Source organism: Oncorhynchus mykiss, chromosome 26, assembly GCF_057628025.1.
Source record: "Oncorhynchus mykiss isolate SJ-2025 chromosome 26, ASM5762802v1, whole genome shotgun sequence".
Lineage (NCBI taxonomy): Eukaryota > Metazoa > Chordata > Actinopteri > Salmoniformes > Salmonidae > Oncorhynchus > Oncorhynchus mykiss.
In genome coordinates, this window is record NC_143047.1 from 19,451,010 (window position 1) to 19,470,193 (window position 19,184).

Sequence of the window (19,184 nt, forward strand, 5' to 3'; positions counted from 1 at the left end):
TCCTCAGCACCCTCCTCTAATGTTTACTGTGTCATGTGACTGAGCTGAGGCATCCTCTGGAAGGTTCCAGCAGCCTCCAGGCTCCGCCAGTATCCACTCCACTCCAGTGAGCACTGTGCCCCTAGCAAACAGGCCAATTAACGGCCTGGACCAATTCGTCTGATTTGCTGCGGACCGTAAGTGGAGAAGGAGGGAGGGTCGAGGTGAGTGAGGATACCTCAGAGGAGAAAGCTGCTCTGGAGACTGGAGCCCTCGTGTGCTTCCAGGAAACACTACAGTAGACTGAGAGGGCTGGGGATTGACACGGAAACCAATGGTGTTAAACTAACATAGGTCAGAGGGATGGCTTTGACCTTGGTCAATGGCCCCAAAAATGTTCATCATCATTATTATTATCTGGATTCCCTGGGTATTTCACCTACGATAAATACAAAATATTCCCCAAAATCCTAAAATCAAAACCCCTCATAACAACATCAAAATGAGGTGGTATTCTAAAAATTCTATAGATTCTGATTTTAACAGATTGAAATGAAGGCCATCAAGTCCTGTGAAAATCAAGTCTGCCACTGCTTTACAACAGTAGAAATGAGGGGAGAAGCAGGCTCTGCAAACTGACAACCTGTCACAGAGGCTACTGCGTTGACATTGACATGACACAACAGACCAGACCAGACTCACTTCTGCTGCCTTTGTTCAATGATATTGAATCCTCCCAGAAATATTAGCTGGTGTTTCTTTTATAGAAATTACTACATGGAACAAAAGCCATACGAGATCCACAAGAGGTCAAATGAAATACCAATTACCATGTAATCTACAGTACACATAGTAAAGCATAGGAAACTCAAGCAAGGCCAGGGTTTATTGGTTGTTGATTACATAGATCTTCAAATCATCAGAATCCTATTTAAAGATGACAGAAAATGTTGTTATGCTTTCATGAAACTAAACCCATAATCTTTGATTTTCTGGAGAGAAAAAAAGAGAGACAATTGAGACGAAGAAGAAAACAGACAGAGAATTGAGTGAAATGGAGTTTAACAGCCAAGGCTTGTTCTGTAGTCAGTGTGTGACTGTCTAAGGAGAAGGAGAAAATGTCCTAGTACTCCAATAACACACTTGCATCAAACGTTGCAGTCAATCATGTTGCTAAAGCCCAATACCCGACACAAGGCTTTATTATGTCAAGAATTTCCTGAATCACAGCGCTTTCTGCCCAAGCCTCTTCACATCTCAATGATCATCTTCCACAGTGAAATGTCACGCAGATTTGAGGAGATAATGGGAGTCGTCTGTCAACTGCATCCTGTCACTTTAATCAGGGTAATCCGTCTCGCAGGAGGCACACAGGAGCTACCTGCTGAACACAGCGCTGCTGGCACCACGGCAACACAGCTACCCGCCAACCCCTCTCTCCCTCTTTCTCCCAACCCCTCTCCACCTCCTTCCTCCCACTCTCTCTCCCCCATTCTCCCCCCACACCCCAGCCCTGTTCATTACCTCATCCCACTGGGGACATAGGCCCCACTCAACATGGGCACACACAGAACAGTATGCCCGCACACTCAGTGAGAGAGAGAGGGGGATGATATGCTGAAGGCCTTCAATTAAATCTGATTTCCTGCTATTATGATGAAGGCTGAATAACACCTTACCACACCACAAAGACAATGACTGGATACATTGGGCTCTTTTTATTTTACTGGTGTGCAGATAACAACTGTCCAAAAAGATGAAGCCAGAAGGTTTAGAACACGGGTTGATTATGGTGAGACCGACGTGTTCGGGGTAAAAAAGGAACAGTGGAATAAGGGGCCACAGCTGGCTACAACACTCTGAATATCTAACCCAATAAGACATGGGGAGTTCTTCATCACGTTCAAATGATGCAATAATCCGATGCTGAGCGAGGCAATTTGCTTAGACTTGACGACAAGCCCACAACTGACGGTCTGTTTGGCAGATATCTGGCGCTATTACGGGAGTTTCCAAAAACCAACCTCTTGATAGATTGTTTGTGTGTTTCGAATTTCCATTCTTGGTCCTCCGAGAAGAAAATACAATGTTACCTTTTATTAGGTTAGTGTGGATGGATTATGAAATCTCCAGGATATGGGGGTTGTGAACATTCAGGCTGCTCATTAAAAGATAAACAATGCCTGATAATCTTTGCACCTGAGATGCTTTGCTCATGCGTGATTCTGCTGGGCAAGATTCAGCGGTGGAGCCCTGTCAATAATCACTAGAAGGGTTACACAATATTAATAACGCCTTTTCCAGCCAGCATTCTTCCTACATTCTCTAAAGAATGAAATTACTTTTTTGGTCTTCCTGTTTTTTTTTCTGGGACCAGACAAACTGAATCTCTGCCAGCCTCAGATCTCAGCAGCTGCAGGCCTGCATCAATTCCCCAGTTCCCACACAAAATGTCTGAACTGGCATTCCATCTCCAAAAGCTCTTTTATGAATGAGTAAACGAGCTTTCAACTCACATCAGCTATATTTTCACTCTGTCTGACTGGAAGCACAGACCTCTGTATGACCACATAGTTGTTAGTAGTAATGTGTACAGTGTGTACAGTGAGGGGATAGAGAGGTGAAGGGTACTACTCTGGCACATGATTAGCTTGGGGTTAAATGAGTGGTGAGTCAATGAGGTCAGAGGCTCCCTTGATCTTTGGGTTAAGCCCAAAGAGGTGGGCTTAATCTTTTGAAGAAATCTTTCAGACGTAGCCCTAAACCTAATCTTAAAGTCCAGACTCACAAACCCCTAATCCCAATATCATTGACCATAATGTGGAATATAAATGCTCAGTATTGGGAACAGTGGAGGGTGGAGCATACCCTGACGGAAGCCATGTTCTGTGGAACTTCTCTTACTGGTCTCACAGCCAGGGCAGAGGGAAAATAAATACAGAGATACTTGAGGTAGAGTGGGAAGAGACCGAAAAACAGTGAGTTAGAGCGAAAGAGGAGAACAGAGAGAAGAATGAACGAGGGAGAGAAAGAGGAGAGAGAGAATATGAGAGCTCTCCCCATTGACATCAGATTGAGAGAGAGAGAGAGAGAGAGAGAGAGAGAGAGAGAGAAAGAGAGAGAGAGAGAGAGAGAGAGAGAGAGAGAGAGAGAGAGAGAGAAAATGTGTGCACAAGCTATGGCTTGTGCACACAATCAGGCCTTTGTGTTGAACATCTGTGTGGTTGTGAGAGGGGATCTGGGCTGAGCTTGGCTGTGCTCACTGACCCTGGCTTAATGGAGGTGTTGAAAGTGGTGTTTCTCTGTGGTTTTGGGCTGCCCCTGCTAGACCCTGCTAGACTACACAGGGCACGGAGAAACTCCTCAGCCCAGGCAGCGAAGACCTGAGGACGCTCCACTGTAATCACTCATTCATTATCTCTAAGCCTCCACACCTCAGAATATTCTCGTGAGCTTTCTTGTTTGCATTATAAACCATCTCCGGTGCAAACATTCCTTTTCACTCTAATTATACTACCAACAAAAGCATTTTATCTGATGAGCTGGACACGCCAATTAGTTTTAACAATGTATTGAGAATGCCCAAACAAAGAGAAGTTAACAAGCAGAGTTCACCACACTATATTTACATTATAGTCATTTAGCAGATGTTCTTATCCAGAGCGACTTACAGTAGTGAGTGCATACATTTTCTTACTTTTTAGCAGGAAATAACGGATATCAAACTTACCTGGCAGCCAGACACGCCAGGCTCTCTCCCATAGGCTGGAAATGGAGCCCTCTCTGCTGATTTACCTGTGGAGGCACAGAGAAAACTATTTTTAGACAAAAACCATTGACACCACATTCTGGTCTAGAAATCATGTTTCTTATTCATTGTGTCTTGAAATAACAAGGTAATATCCTAATTCACTTTCACACTTGTACAGGTCACATATGAGGCCACACATTAGAACATAAACCACATATCATAATGCAGATCTGTACAGAATGTTATGTAGAATACGTATTCCTTAAGCTAGAAGAGATCCTAGACAGAGTTGCTCCATCAGTGTCACACTTTTGGTGTGCAGCACTCCTCCTGAGAGAGACGCTTCCCGGCAGCCGTCAGGAAAACAAATAAAACACACAACGCACAACGCACATGAATCACGCTCCTCACAATATACTAAACTCAGCACTTTTACCCCGGCGGAAAAAACAAGAGGTTCCTACAAGGAAATGATAAACAACTTTAACAACATCGTACATTATTTTTGTCAGACTTTCAAACATTGCAAGCACCAGACGCAGCCCTGGAACAACACTGGGTTTACTCTGGGGAAAAGGTTGATTTTCTAGTGAGTTTAAAACTTGCCTAGCCAGGAGATTCTGTTACGCTCTGACTGAACAGAACATCATACTGGCATGCCCAGGTGAACAGAGGCACATGTTGGAGGATTCACATCTCTGAGTATTGCTGCGGGGCACAGTCGTACTGCATCTGCACACAGTCTCCAGAGAGCTAGAGAGGAAGCTGCCGAAATCAGGTAAGGTGGTTTAACTGACAACGCTGCTTCCCTTTCAGTAGCAACACAACTCATTTGATATGATATAACATTTTGGATTTAGCTCTCTCACAAAGGAAGGAGCATTTAGTTGTGGGTTAACTACATACCCCGAGTCACCGCAGAGGGACAGAACATCTGTCTTGGCTGACTAAAAAGGTTTTGTTTTTTTACATTTCCTGAGCTGCACCTCAGCCTTGGCGTGGTTTAGTCTCCATCAGTATCACTTAGTCCCCCTGTCTCTCCCCTGTGAGGAGATGCTCGTGCCCACAGTGAAATATTCATCCCCAGCATGTGTTTTGTCACACACTCTCTATCCATCGTGAATAATTGATGGCTGAGTGTTAACCCCAGCAAAGCAGGAAGTCATGCTCAGGAAAACTCTCTCTCCAGGTCTGGACCTACCTACCTACCAACCAACCAACCAACCAGGGTGAGAGGTAGCTAGCTATCGGCCAGGCAGGCACCTCCCCTGAACCTCTGGAGCACAACCCGGCCAAGCCAAGCGTTGTAACACGCCCAGGGACCTGAGCACAGTCAACAACGCTACAGTTCAGCCCAAACCGAGGGGAAAACATCCCTGAGGAACCCAACGGTAAACAGGCATTTAACTGTTTAGCGTGCCGCCACACATGATCACACAGCGTTGGTAAACAAAGAGATGTTCTCATTCTCATGTCACTGCACTTACCAGCACAACACTGTGTTTACCACCGCTACATGTGTAGATACAGAGGATAATAACAATACTGAGATATAGATACATTTATTTTGAGGTGTATAAGATGTGTGCTACTACACTGTATAGAAATCACCAGCATGTGTTTTATTTTTAGGGGGGAGGACATGCCAAAATACTATATTCTGTACATCAAAAAGAAAACCCCAAAACACATCTACGAATCTCTATTCAAATGCTAAATATTATATTACATTTTTTGAACTGTTTCAAATATCATGAGACAAAATATATTTTGGGGGTGAGGTTGTACATTCTCATAGGCAATACATGCTTTCAGTGGACAATGTCGAAACCTTTCAGTGGATAATGTAGAAACCTTTCAGTGGATAATGTAGAAACCTTTCAGTGGGTAATGTAGAAACCTTTCAGTGGGTAATGTAGAAACATTTCAGTGGACAATGTCGAAACCTTTCAGTGGATAATGTAGAAACCTTTCAGTGGATAATGTAGAAACCTTTCAGTGGGTAATGTAGAAACCTTTCAGTGGATAATGTAGAAACCTTTCAGTGGATAATGTAGAAACCTTTCAGTGGATAATGTAGAAACCTTTCAGTGGATAATGTAGAAACCTTTCAGTGGATAATGTAGAAACCTTTCAGTGGATAATGTAGAAACCTTTCAGTTGGTAATGTAGAAACATTTCAGTGGATAATGTAGAAACCTTTCAGTGGATAATGTAGAAACCTTTCAGTGGATAATGTAGAAACCGTTCAGTGGATAATGTAGAAACCTTTCAGTGGATAATGTAGAAACATGTCAGTGGATAATGTAGAAACCTTTCAGTGGATAATGTAGAACCTTTCAGTGGATAATGTAGAAACCGTTCAGTGGATAATGTAGAAACCTGTCAGTGGATAATGTAGAAACCGTTCAGTGGATAATGTAGAAACCTTTCAGTGGATAATGTAGAAACCTTTCAGTGGATAATGTAGAAACCTTTCAGCAATGTTCCAGTTTGAAACAAAGAACAGGGTGTCGAAGAGAAGCTTCTGTAGAAGACTGGCGGATCCATAGGTGCTCAACACACAAACACAAAGATTAGAAAAGAATGGGGGCTCGCTCATAACATACAGTCATCTACATGATGAAAGCCTCCAAAAATAAATATGGGGGAGAAAAAGTATCTCAGAATGTCAAAAATCAACAATGTAAGACAGCCCAGCTATTGCAATTGCAATTAGTTTAAGTGTTACTGGCAAGTGTTTGTGCCAAGCAGGCTGCTGGCTGCGACGCTGATGTTTGAGGAACCGGTGCCAGCTAGCGCAGCTGTGAGGCCACTGCCCACCCCCATCGCCCACCCACCCCAACCCTCACTCACCCTCCACACCCCTCTCTCTCTCCTCCATGAGCCAAATGAGTCACTCAGAGGAGAAGGATGCAGTGGTGAGGGGAAGGGCCAAGTGGGAGCGTGGCTAGAGATGTACTTCAGGATCTGGTGTAGAGGTCACTGATTAACAAGGTTCTGGGCTCGGCTCACCTGCCTTGATGCCTGCCTGATGCGGATGCTCCTCTAACCCCGTTTTTATCTAATCACATCCTCCATTTCTCCTTAGCACTGCTAGAGGAGTGACAGGCTAGAGGGGCTCTGTGATCAATAACCTGCCTGGCCCAGCACTCCCCTCTGTCTCCCCCTGCCTGTCCCCCTGGAAGCCACCAGCAGGCACTTCCCCTCTGTAATAGGACACATCATACATTATAGAAACCCTCTGACTGGGATGATTAATGGAGCCAAATCATCACACTTAAGAGCAGAGCGCATGTGGAGTGTGATGTGTGGGTCGAGGACACAGTACAAGACCTGGGAGAGAGACTCTCACATGCCAGTGGCTGAGGGGAGGCAGAGAGCCAGGGCAGGATCACTGTGCTTTGATTGTAGAGGGCACTGCTGCTGCTGCAGCTGCTGCCGCCGAGACTGCTAACTCAGCCATTTAGAAACTTGGTTGAAGGAAACTTGGCTCAAGGAAAACCCAAGGAAGTTTTCTACAATACTTTAACAAAAGACGCCTAACAGAAAAGTAAAAGGTAGACTGGCTAGCGTTCCATCACAGAGCACCTAAACTCTATGGCCTGGCTGTCTTGCCATGAAAGTTAATCCAGCAAAACATCAGAATGAATAGAAATTTACAGCTAATAGGTACTTTCAAGGGTATCACTCAATGTTTTTTTAAACCACTAATCATGTGAAGTGATGGAGAAGTTGATCACAGGTCTGGTGGATGTGTGTTCAAGATGCTGAACCAGTGAAGAACAAGTTATAATAAATCAGGTGGAACAGATTGGCACTTAGGTTTTTCTTCTAGAGCCGAGTGAGCACCCAAATTAGTCCGACAAATACACCCTCATCACAACACAGCGCTCTCCTCTGTCTCTAGCAGACATAACTCAATCTGAGGAGAATAGGTCCCCGTAATAATCTATATTTACAGAGACAGAACATGACTCGAGCCATTAAATCTTAATTCTCCTTTACGAAGCACTGAAGTCTGAAACAAGACCTCATCCATCAAAGCCCACTAACGTTGTGAGCGAAAAGAGGAACGAAAACCATGAGAACAAGAGACCAATTTCACCAGAGGAGTCGCAGGCCTGACACTTTCCAGGGCATTAGCCATGCTGTTTATTATCTCTCCAAGCAGGCCTGTCCTATCACAGCCAGCCTGGCATTCACAACAGCAGCGCTAATATCATTATTACAAGATTTGTTCTGAGCAGGTGCAGTCGGTCTACAGAAAGCAATATTCTGTTTCCATTTTTGATTCTTGTCTGTGACAGTCTGTATTTTGTATTTTTTTTTAATACATTTTTGTACTTCCTTAGACTCCAGTGTGTGCTGATGGATGGGATGCTAAGTAAATTCATCAATCTGCGAGGAAGAAGCCCAGGCTGTCCAGGTGTCCATCAAGAACAGTGTTGACACCGGACGCAATCCCCCAGACACATGATGCAAAAACAACTAGAATAAACCGGCTTAATTACAGCCATCACTGCAGATGATCTAAATAGAAATGAAGTCCACTGGGACAGACACCTTGGATAATACTGTGTCTCCTAGCCAAATCAATAGCACTGATGACACCGGCTCAATACGAAAATCAATTTGAACGGAAAATGGCTTCATTTAATTCTGGCATACTACTAACATCGTCTGAATGTATACGTATCACAATATACATTTGGCATTTTGAATGGCCATTATGATTACTTAAAATTTAAAACAGTTTTGACATTGAATGCAATCCAATAGATGTGTTGTGAATAATTATGTTGAACAGTTACCATCAATACCAAAAATAGATGCTATGCTAGTCTATGCTAATGTGCAGCAGTGGAGACATTGATTTGCCCTCCACCCTACAATTCAACCTTACTGAACTGAATGACTTCCTTAGATAGAGTATAATGAGTGAGTGAGGTATAAACAGCATCTGCAACATGAAATATTGAAATGAAATTGGGATGCAGCTCAGAGACCTCAGAATGAAGGCGTTGTGAGGAGTCATTCAGAGTATGACTCCCTATTGATTGGAGCATAGAGGTGCTGTGCAGTGCGCCTTGTTTTGATACTCTGGGAGGTAGTGATCTATGCATCTCTAGGGATCAATTCAAAACCCCAGCCACAAAAACAGCAAATTAGTGAGCTCTGCTCTGCTCCCTCCGCTATACAGCATCTCCGATGCATTACTACCGAGGGCCTCGGTAGGAAGGAACGGACCAAATAAAACACAAACAACACGGAATGAAATCAAAGTTATAGGTTGTGTACACAGATCGGCAGATGTTATCACAGGTGCAGTGAAATGCTTATGTTTCTAGCTCCAACAGTGCAGTAATACCTAGCAACAAAACACACAATCAAAAAGTAAATATCAGAACGAGCTATATCAGAACATAAATATAAATATATATACACTGAGTGTACAAAACATTAGGAACACCTTCCTAATATTGAGTTGCAGCCCACCCTTTGCCCTCAGAACCACCTCAATTCGTTGGGGCATGGACTCTACAAGCTGTCAAAAGCATTCCACAGGAATGCTGGCCTGTGTTGACCATAATGCTTCCCACACTTGTGTCAAGTTGGCTGGATGTCCTTTGGGTGGTAGACCATTCTTGATACACGCGGGAAACTGTGTAGCTTGAAAAACCCAGCAGTGTTGCCGTTCCAGTCACAATCAAACTAGTGAGCCTGGCACCGACTACCATACCCTGTTCAAAGGCACTTAAATATTTTGTCTTGCCCATTCACCCTCTGAATGGCACACATACACAATCCATGTCTCAATTGTCTCAAGGCTTAAAAATCCTTCTTTACCCTGTGTCCTCCCCTTCATCTACACTGAATTGAAGTGGATTTAACAAATGACATCAATAAGGGACCATAGCTTTCACCTGGAATCACCTGGTCAGTCTAAGTCATTGAAGGAGCAGGTTGTCCACTCAGTGTATATACATTACATGACCAAAAGTATGTGGACACCTGCTCGTCGAACATCTCATTCCAAAATCATGGGCATTAATATGGAGTTGGTACCCCTTTGCTGCTATAACAGCCTCCACTCTTCTGGGAAGGCTTTCCACTAGATGTTGGAACATTTCTGCAGGGACTTGCTTCCATTCTGCCACAAGAGCATTAGTGAGGTCGGGCACTGATGTTGGGCGATTAGGCCTGGCTCGCAGTTAGCGTTCCAATTCATCCCGTAAGGTGTTCGATGGGGTTGAGGTCAGGGCTCTGTGCAGGCCTGTCAAGTTCATCCACATCAATCTCGACAAACCATTTCTGTATGGACCTCGCTTTGTGCACAGGGGCATTGTCATGCTGAAACAGGAAAGGGCCTTCCCCAAACTGTTGCCACAAAGTTGGAAGAACAGAATCGTCTAGAATGTCATTGTTTGCTGTAGCGTTAAGATTTCCCTTCACTGGAACTAAGGAGCCTGAACCATGAAAAACAGCCCCAGACCATTATTCCTCCTCCACCAAACTTTACAGTTGGCACTATGCATCTGGCAGGTAGAGTTATCCTGGCATCCAGTAAACCCATGCGTCCGTCGGACTGCCTGATACTAAAGCGTGATTCATCACTCTAGAGAATGCATTTCCACTGCTCCAGACTCCAATGGCGGGGAGGTTTACACCATTCCAGCAGACGCTTAGCATTCTGCATGGTAATCTTAGGCTTGTGTGCGGCTGCTCTGCAATGGAAAACCATTTCATGAAGCTCCCCATGAACAGTTAATGTACTGATGTTGCTTCCAGAGGCAGTTTGGAACTCGGTAGTGAGTGTTGCAACTGAGGACAGATGAGTTCTACTCACTACACGCTTCAGCACTCAGCAGTCCCGTTCTGTGAGCTTGTGTGGCCTATCACTTTAGCCGTTGTTGCCCCTAGACATTTCCACTTCAAAATAACAGCACTTACAGTTGACTGGGGCAACTCAGGGAAGAATTCCTGTGACGGTGTCACGTTGAAAGTCACTGAGCATATATAGTGTATATATATAAATGGTGTGTATAGACAGTATGGACAGTATATGAATAGAGAAGGTGTGTACAGCAGTAGTTATATAGGATGAGCCATGACTAGAATACAGTATAAACATATAAAGTGGGTAAAACAGTGTGTAAACATGAGGAGATAGAGGGTAATGCTAAAGCCAAATGAACAGATCATACATCTGTTCCCCCCTCTTTCTTTCCAGTGTGCGCTGTGCCTGTGAAGTAGCCTAACCCATGCTCCTGTCCCTGCGTTAGGAGTGCTAGCCAAGAACCTCATCGCAATCCATTATCGCTGTCAAGTTAATGTTCCATGTTGAGCCATGTGGCAGGGCTAACACACGCAATAAAGGACATTCCTTCAACTTGTTACAATCAGCACTTTCAGCTGTCCAAAAAACAAACATAAACAGCTTTATTGTGTTTGCTGCATTTTCTGTTGATATTCATGACAAAAACAGGAAAGCCGACAGGAAAAGAGAGAGACAGAGGGGGTGTAGAAGGGGTGGACTCAGGGACCTACAGTGGGAAAGTAAAACATAGGAAATTGATTTTAGACCACATACTACAGAGCAGCTCCATTTCCACCCTGATATTCTACACTAACCCTGTAGTGGAAAGTTCTGGTCTCTCTGGAAACCTTGACATGAAGCACTGCAATAGGCTCAGTAGCTCCCAAACACAATCCACTGGCAGGCGTGACATTACAGCCGAGAACAAAGCAGCACACCCACTCACTGGTTTCCCTGGCTTTTAGAATGGAGCCGTGGTTTCCCTGGCTTTTAGAATGGAGCCGTGGTTTCCCTGGCTTTTAGAATGGAGCCGTGGTTTCCCTGGCTTTTAGAATGGAGCCGTGGTTTCCCTGGCTTTTAGAATGGAGCCGTGGTTTCCCTGGCTTTTAGAATGGAGCCGTGGTTTCCCTGGCTTTTAGAATGGAGCCGTGGTTTCCCTGGCTTTTAGAATGGAGCCGTGGTTTCCCTGGCTTTTAGAATGGAGCCGTGGTTTCCCTGGCTTTTAGAATGGAGCCGTGGTTTCCCTGGCTTTTAAAATGCAGTCGTGGTTTCCCTGGCTTTTAGAATGGAGCCGTGGTTTCCCTGGCTTTTAGAATGGAGCCGTGGTTTCCCTGGCTTTTAGAATGGAGCCGTTTGTTTCCTTCCCTCAAGTGTTTGTGTACATCCATCCTGTTGCAGGCTTTTGATGTTCCCACCAGCTTGTGTTTGACAGTAAATAAAAGCTGTGCTGTGAGCTGGGCTGGGGTTGTGGAGAGGTCAGCAGGGTGGTAAGGGTAGTACATCAACACCTCCTCTCTCTCTCTGATGTAGCAGTCAGTGCCCACTGCCCAGCCAGCCCAGTTCACATACCAGCAAGGCAGAGGCCCACACTGGGCGCACAACAAAGCTCAGGGGAAACAACTCTCTCTTCCCACCCTGAGCTCAGCATCAATTTCTGTTAATTACAGCCTTGTCAGCAGCAGCATTATTCAAACAGCCAGCGCAAAATGTTAATGAGTTCGTTTGCATATTTATTTTTTCCTTTGTTGAAATGTCAATGATTATTACGTTCTACGATGATGAATGCCTTCGCTGATGTGCTCTGATATGTAATTAGTCATTAGGTGGAATGAATAGATCAATTAAAAGAGAGGGGCCGGGATTAAGAATAATCAGAATCAAACGAGGAAGAATCTAAGTAGAGAAAAATGAAACAGACTTGTTAAGGTGAGTCATGCTCGACAAAATGAAAAGGCTCTCTTTTAATAGCAAAGACAAGCTTCCTCCATCTCACTCAAGTTCAGGATGGGAGGAGCATGAGATATACATATTCAGCTGGATCAAAGACGACGTTCATTATAACACACAGCTTTCAGCCTTGAAGTATGCCATTCAAAATGAAGTAGTACTGCCCCTCTGACTACCTAGAGACAGAAGGGATTTGATTCCCCTGGTGGTCTGTCTCTGTGTATAAGAGGCGGATTTCCTGATTGTATTTATCCCAAATCCCCCCTGCCCCCACCACACAGGATAATCAGACGAGAAGCTTGGTCTATTTGATTTTTCCGCGTTGGTAAAAAGAGAAAAGGGGAGGGGGGAAATGTTTTCGTTTGGCCTTTCCCATTTTTGGAGCCTCACTGTCCTCCAGCCAGTGCTTGCTATTCACAGGATGGAAAGAAAATGCATCACTGCAGACCAGATGGGAACATTCCACATGACCAAACCAATCAATCACCTTGGTGGGACGCAGGTGCGACACAGCCGTGCTGCAATACACCATTTCACAGTCTATCGGGCACAAACACATGGCCACCAATCAATGGCACCCGCGAGAACGGGGGCACCTCCCCAGCCCTACTGGTTCATGGCTGATGACTTCATAATCACGCAACCATTCTCTCAGCGCAGGAGGGCCATGAGCTACCTAACAAACTCTCCCGCCACGTGGTTCACACTGACGCTGTGATGGAGGCCATCACAGTAGGGTCACTAACACACACGTAGTCACACCCCTATCAGGCATGTGATACGGCCATGTTCGGGCAACAGGAGCGCCGATGGAAAAACCAGAATACATTTAATAAGCCATGGAAAAGGAGGGGAATTCTTGCATGTCCCTGGATGGATATTATAGTACAGTCAGTGTGCCACATCAAAGTGTGTGTGTGTGTTGACGGCTGGTATTAGATGCCAGGCAACTGTTAAACAATGACACATCAGAGGATCAGAGATGAAAGATCCAGAAAGGATAACACAGGTCAGGAAGTTCGATCCGGCTCTTAGTCACAAAGCACTTTGGGCATATTCCCTTTCACAGAAATCCCAGAGACCCAAATGTCCAACAGAACAACCCAAACACTAAACAGCCATATACAGAGGGTGGCCAAATGGGACCAGTCCTTTGATAATAATTTCAGAGCTGTATGTATGTATGTATGCATGTATATATGTGAGTGTGTGTGTGTGTGTGTGTGTGTGTGTGTGTGTGTGTGTGTGTGTGTGTGTGTGTGTGTGTGTGTGTGTGTGTGTGTGTGTGTGTGTGTGTGTGTGTGTAAATAGCGTTGTAGGCGTTTAAGAGGTCTCAGTTAAATTCTCTGAGTTGACTAAGCATTTAATTCCCACCTTCATCTCCCTGGCAGCAGCGGGGGGGAGCTCCAACAGGGGCTGAGAGAGGTGGACAGAAGGACACGAGGAGGAGGGGAATAGAAGGAGAGTGGGAGGAGGTGGTTAAAATAAGAGGGAGAGGAGGGGGATAGAAGGAGAGGGAGAGGAGGAAATAGAACGAGAGGGGAAGGAGGGGGATAGAAGGAGAGTAGGAGGGGGGATAGAAGGAGAGGGAGAGGAGGGAATAGAACGAGAGGGGGAGGAGGGGGATAGAAGGAAAGAGGGAGGAGGGGGATAGAAGGAGAGGGGGATAGAAGGGGATAGAAGGAGAGTGGGAGGGGGGATAGAAGGAGAGGGAGAGGAGGGAATAGAACAAGAGGGGGAGGAGGGGGATAGAATGAGAGTAGGAGGGGGGATAGAAGGAGAGGGAGAGGAGGGAATAGAACGAGAGGGGGAGGAGGGGGATAGAAGGAGAGGGGGAGGAGGGGGTTGGAAGGAGAGGGGAGGAGGGGTATAGAAGGAGAGTGGGAGGAATGGGATAGAATGAGAGGGTGAGGAGGGGGATTAGAGGAAGAGGGGAGGAGGGGGATAGAAGGAGAGGGGAGGAGGGGGATAGAAGGAGAGGGGAGGAGGGGGATAGAAGGAGAGTGGGAGGGGGGATAGAAGGAGAGGGAGAGGAGGGAATAGAACGAGAGGGGGAGGAGGGGGATAGAAGGAGAGGGAGAGGAGGGAATAGAACGAGAGGGGGAGGAGGGGGATAGAAGGAGAGTGGGAGGAGGGGGATAGAAGGAGAGTAGGAGGGGGGATAGAAGGAGAGGGAGAGGAGGGAATAGAACGAGAGGGGGGAGGGGGATAGAAGGAGAGGGTGATAGAATGAGAGGGTGAGGAGGGGGACAGAAGGAAAGGGGGAGGAGGGGGATAGAAGGAGAGTGGGAGGAGGGGGATAGAAGGAGAGGGGGAGGAGGGGAAAAGAAGGAGAGTAGGAGGGGGGATAGAAGGAGAGGGAGAGGAGGGAATAGAACGAGAGGGGGGGAGAGGGATAGAAGGAGAGTGGGAGGAGGGGGATAGAAGGAAAGGGGGAGGAGGGGGATAGAAGGAGAGGGGGAGGATGGGGATAGAAGGAGAGGGGGAGGAGGTGGATAGAAGGAGAGGGGGAGGAGGGGAGGAGGTGGAGAGAAGGAGAGGGGGAGGAGGGGAGGATGTGGATAGAAGGAGAGGGGGGGAGGGGGTTGGAAGGAGAGGGGAGGAGGGGGATAGAAGGAGAGGGGGAGGATAGAAGGAGAGGGGGAGGAGGGGGATACAAGGAGAGGGGGAGGAGGGGGATAGAAGGAGAGGGGGAGGAGGGGGATAGAATGAGAGGGGGAGGAGGGGGATAGAAGGAGAGGGGAGGAGGGGGATAGAAGGAGAGGGGGAGGAGGGGGATACAAGGGGAGGGGGGGATAGAAGGAGAGGGAGACGAAGGAATAGAAGGAGAGGGGGAGGAGGGGGATAGAAGGAGAGGGAGTTGAGGGAATAGAAGGAGAGGGAGAGGAGGGGGATAGAAGGAGAGGGGGAGGAGGGGGATAGAAGGAGAGGGGGAGGAGGGGGATAGAAGGAGAGGGGGAGGAGGGGGTTGGAAGGAGAGGGGAGGAGGGGGATAGAAGGAGAGTGGGAGGAATGGGATAGAATGAGAGGGTGAGGAGGGTGATGAGAGGAAGAGGGGAGGAGGGGGATAGAAGGAGAGGGGGAGGAGGGGGATAGAATGAGAGGGAGAGGAGGAGGATAGAAGGAGAGGGGGAGGAAGGGGATAGAAGGAGAGTGGGAGGAGGGGATAGAAGGGGAGGGTGAGGATGGGGATTAGAGGAAGAGGGGAGGAGGGGGATAGAATGAGAGGGAGAGGAGGGGGATAGAAGGAGAGGGGGAGGAGGGGGATAGGAGAGTGGGAGAGTGGGAGGAGGGGAGGAGGGGGATTAGAGGAGGAGGGGAGGAGGGGGATAGAAGGAGAGGGGGGGAGGGGGATAGAAGGAGAGGGGGAGGAGGGGGATAGAATGAGAGGGAGAGGAGGGGGATAGAAGGAGAGGGGGAGGAGGGGGATAGAAGGAGAGGGGGAGGAGGGGGATAGTAGGAGAGGGGGAGGAGGGGGATAGAAGGAGAGGGAGAGGAGGGAATAGAAGGAGAGGGGGAGGAGGGGGTTGGAAGGAGAGGGGAGGAGGGGGATAGAAGGAGAGGGGGAGGAGGGGGATAGAAGGAGAGGGGAGGAGGGGAGGAGGTGGATAGAAGGAGAGAAAGAGGAGGGGAGGCTAAGCTTGGGCAGGGGAAAAGGGGACATTCTGACAGACATTCAGCCAGCTCTCTGTGAGGGATCTAATTGAATCACAGGTCAGGTGTGGCAGAGTTTACGCTATTTCATGCTTTTTAGTGTTTTAACATGCACTTAGTGTTTGCTCCAGTTCCCCTGTTTCTGTGGCTAACTGAAACCTACAGAGATAACAGAAAGATGCAAGGTTAGAGCTCATGTAGGTGGATGATCATTTATATAAAAGACAACCTTTCATGTACAGTTAATGAAACATAACAAAGGTGAGTACACAATGACGAAGACAATGGAACCAGACCTGTTCCCAGGTAAATAGAAATGTTCCAGCTGAAACACAGGATTAATATCTCATTAAGCCACAGCGCTCCAGGCTAGGACGAGAAGCAGAATAAAATAAGATATGTGTAATGAAAGATTTAATATGGATGAACAGGAACGAAGTGGGGAGGATTGGTGTGTGTGTGCTCAGTGGAGGTGTGTATGTGTGTGCATGCTCTTTGCCAAACCCTGCAGGTTGGATTATATTACACAGGCAGGGTAATGACACTGTGGATTCCCTACGTATCCTGGGAGGAGAGGGGATTGTGCTGCCCTGCTCCTGGGACGAGCACGTCTGAAAACTCACACGATTACATTGATTCATTTGCTACATTCATTTCTCTCCATGAATCGGATCCATGGGGGAGGATATTTCTAGGGGAGGCTGTGGCGGGCGCTGTGTTTGCCACCTGAGATCCCTGGGCCAGGTGTGTGTGGAGTGTGTGGTATGTGTGTGGACTGGAGTAGTGCACCTGCATGGCTCTGTAGGAGTACAGGGCACAGACACACAACTGGCCCCAGCACGCTAAACATGACTTGTATTTCATAAAGTCCTATGAATTGAATTGGGTGGATTCATCCCAACAAGGCCTTAAACACAGAGGTTTATGAATGGGTGTGTGATCACACTGTCAGTCTGGGTTATGGGGACAAAGTCAATTATTCCTGCTAGACTCCTTGAAGAAACAACTGTAGCGCCGCCTGTGTGCTCTCAAGGTTACATCCTCAAACTCAGAAGGACAGTGCTAATGACAGTGCCATCAACACAGTGCCATCAATACAGTGCCATCAATACAGTGCCAGCAATACAGTGCCAGCAATGCAGTGCCATCAATACAGTGCCATCAATACAGTGCCATCAATACAGTGCCAGCAATGCAGTGCCATCAATACAGTGCCAGCAATACAGTGCCAGCAATTCAGTGCCATCAATACAGTGCCATCAATACAGAGCCAGCAATACAGTGCCATCAATACAGTGCCATCAATACAGTGCCATCAATACAGTGCCATCAATACAGTGCCATCAATACAGTGCCATCAATACAGAGCCAGCAATACAGTGCCATCAATACAGTGCCATCAATACAGTGCCATCAATACAGTGCCATCAATACAGTGCCATCAATACAGTGCCATCAATACAGTGCCATCAATACAGTGCCATCAATACAGTGCCATCAATACAGTGCCATCAATACAGAGCCATCAATACAGAGCCAGCAATACAGTGCCATCAATACAGTGCCATCAATACAGTGCCATCAATACAGTGCCATCAATACAGAGCCAGCAATACAGTGCCATCAATACAGTGCCATCAATACAGTGCCATCAATACAGTGCCATCAATACAGAGCCAGCAATACAGTGCCATCAATACAGTGCCATCAATACAGTGCCATCAATACAGTGCCATCAATACAGTGCCATCAATACAGTGCCATCAATACAGAGCCAGCAATACAGTGCCATCAATACAGTGCCATCAATACAGTGCCATCAATACAGTGCCATCAATACAGTGCCATCAATACAGTGCCATCAATACAGTGCCATCAATACAGTGCCATCAATACAGTGCCATCAATACAGAGCCATCAATACAGAGCCATGAAAAAGTATTTGCCCCATTTCTGATTTTCTTTCTTTTTGCATATTTTTTATACTGAATGTTATCAGATCTTCAACCAAAACATAATATTAGAATAAGTGAACCTGAGTTTACAAATGGTGGCACTGTGAGGGTTTGGGGATGCTTTGCTGTCTCAGGACCTGGACGACTTGCCTTAATAGGAGGAACCATGAATTCTGGTCTATATTAGAGAATTCTACAGGAGAATGTCAGGCCATCCGTCTGTGAGCTAAAACTGAAGCGCAGCTGGGTCATGCAGCAGACAATGATCCAAAAGACAAAATCAAGTCTAAAGTATATGAAAATGGCTAAAAAGCAACAAATGACAAGTTAGTCCAAATTTAGATGTTGTGGCAGGACTTGAAATGAGCAGTTCATGCTTGAAAACGCACAAACGTTGCAGTTCTGTGTGGAAGAGTGGGCCAAAATTCCTCCACAGGGATGTGAGAGACTGATCAACAACTACAGGAAGCGTTTGGAGTCATTGCAGCTAAAGGGGCACAACCAGTTATTGAGTGTAAGGGACAATTCATTTTTCACACAGGGGCATTGGGTGTTGCATAACTTTGTTTATGAAATAAATTAAATAAGTTTGTAATTGTTGTATTATTTGTTCACTCAGGTTCCCTTTATCTAATATTAGGTATTGGTTGAAGATCTGATAATATTCAGTATCAAAAATATGCAAAAGTTGAGAACATTAGAATGTTGCAAATACTTTTTTATAAGCACTGTATCTCATGTAGAAATGTAGCATCTCATCACACTTTAAAGAGCCAATCCGGAGCTCAAACAATGGCCACACCTCCACATGTTTTGGTAAACAGCTGACGGATGGGGCTTGAGAAATAGAACCACTCTCACATTCATAGACAGAGCTATGGAGGCAAGGACTGACTGGCCATGAGATCAAAATGATCGTTTTAACCACGTTTTAAAGCAATACAGTTTTTGTTTACATTAACTTTGTTTACAAACATTGGAGTAAAATATGCTTATATTTTGGATATAATGTATGTACCAACTCCAGATTGGCCCTTTAAGGAGAATCACCTCAGTTAAAAGTTCACAAGGCTGGTCT

The 19,184-nt window shown here is 46.1% G+C and overlaps 1 protein-coding gene across 15 annotated transcripts in view; it reads right to left on the reverse strand.

Annotated features, from left to right (window-relative positions):
- LOC110506541 (transcription factor 12) overlaps nt 1–19,184 on the reverse strand; it is a 95,037-nt gene that overhangs the window by 37,491 nt on the left and 38,362 nt on the right. For all 15 annotated transcript variants that reach the window (XM_090222336.1, XM_090222333.1, XM_090222332.1 and 12 more), the window contains exon 6: nt 3,710–3,774. In XM_090222336.1, the coding sequence (XP_090078462.1) occupies nt 3,710–3,774 (65 nt within the window). The remainder of the gene's footprint in view (nt 1–3,709; nt 3,775–19,184) is intronic.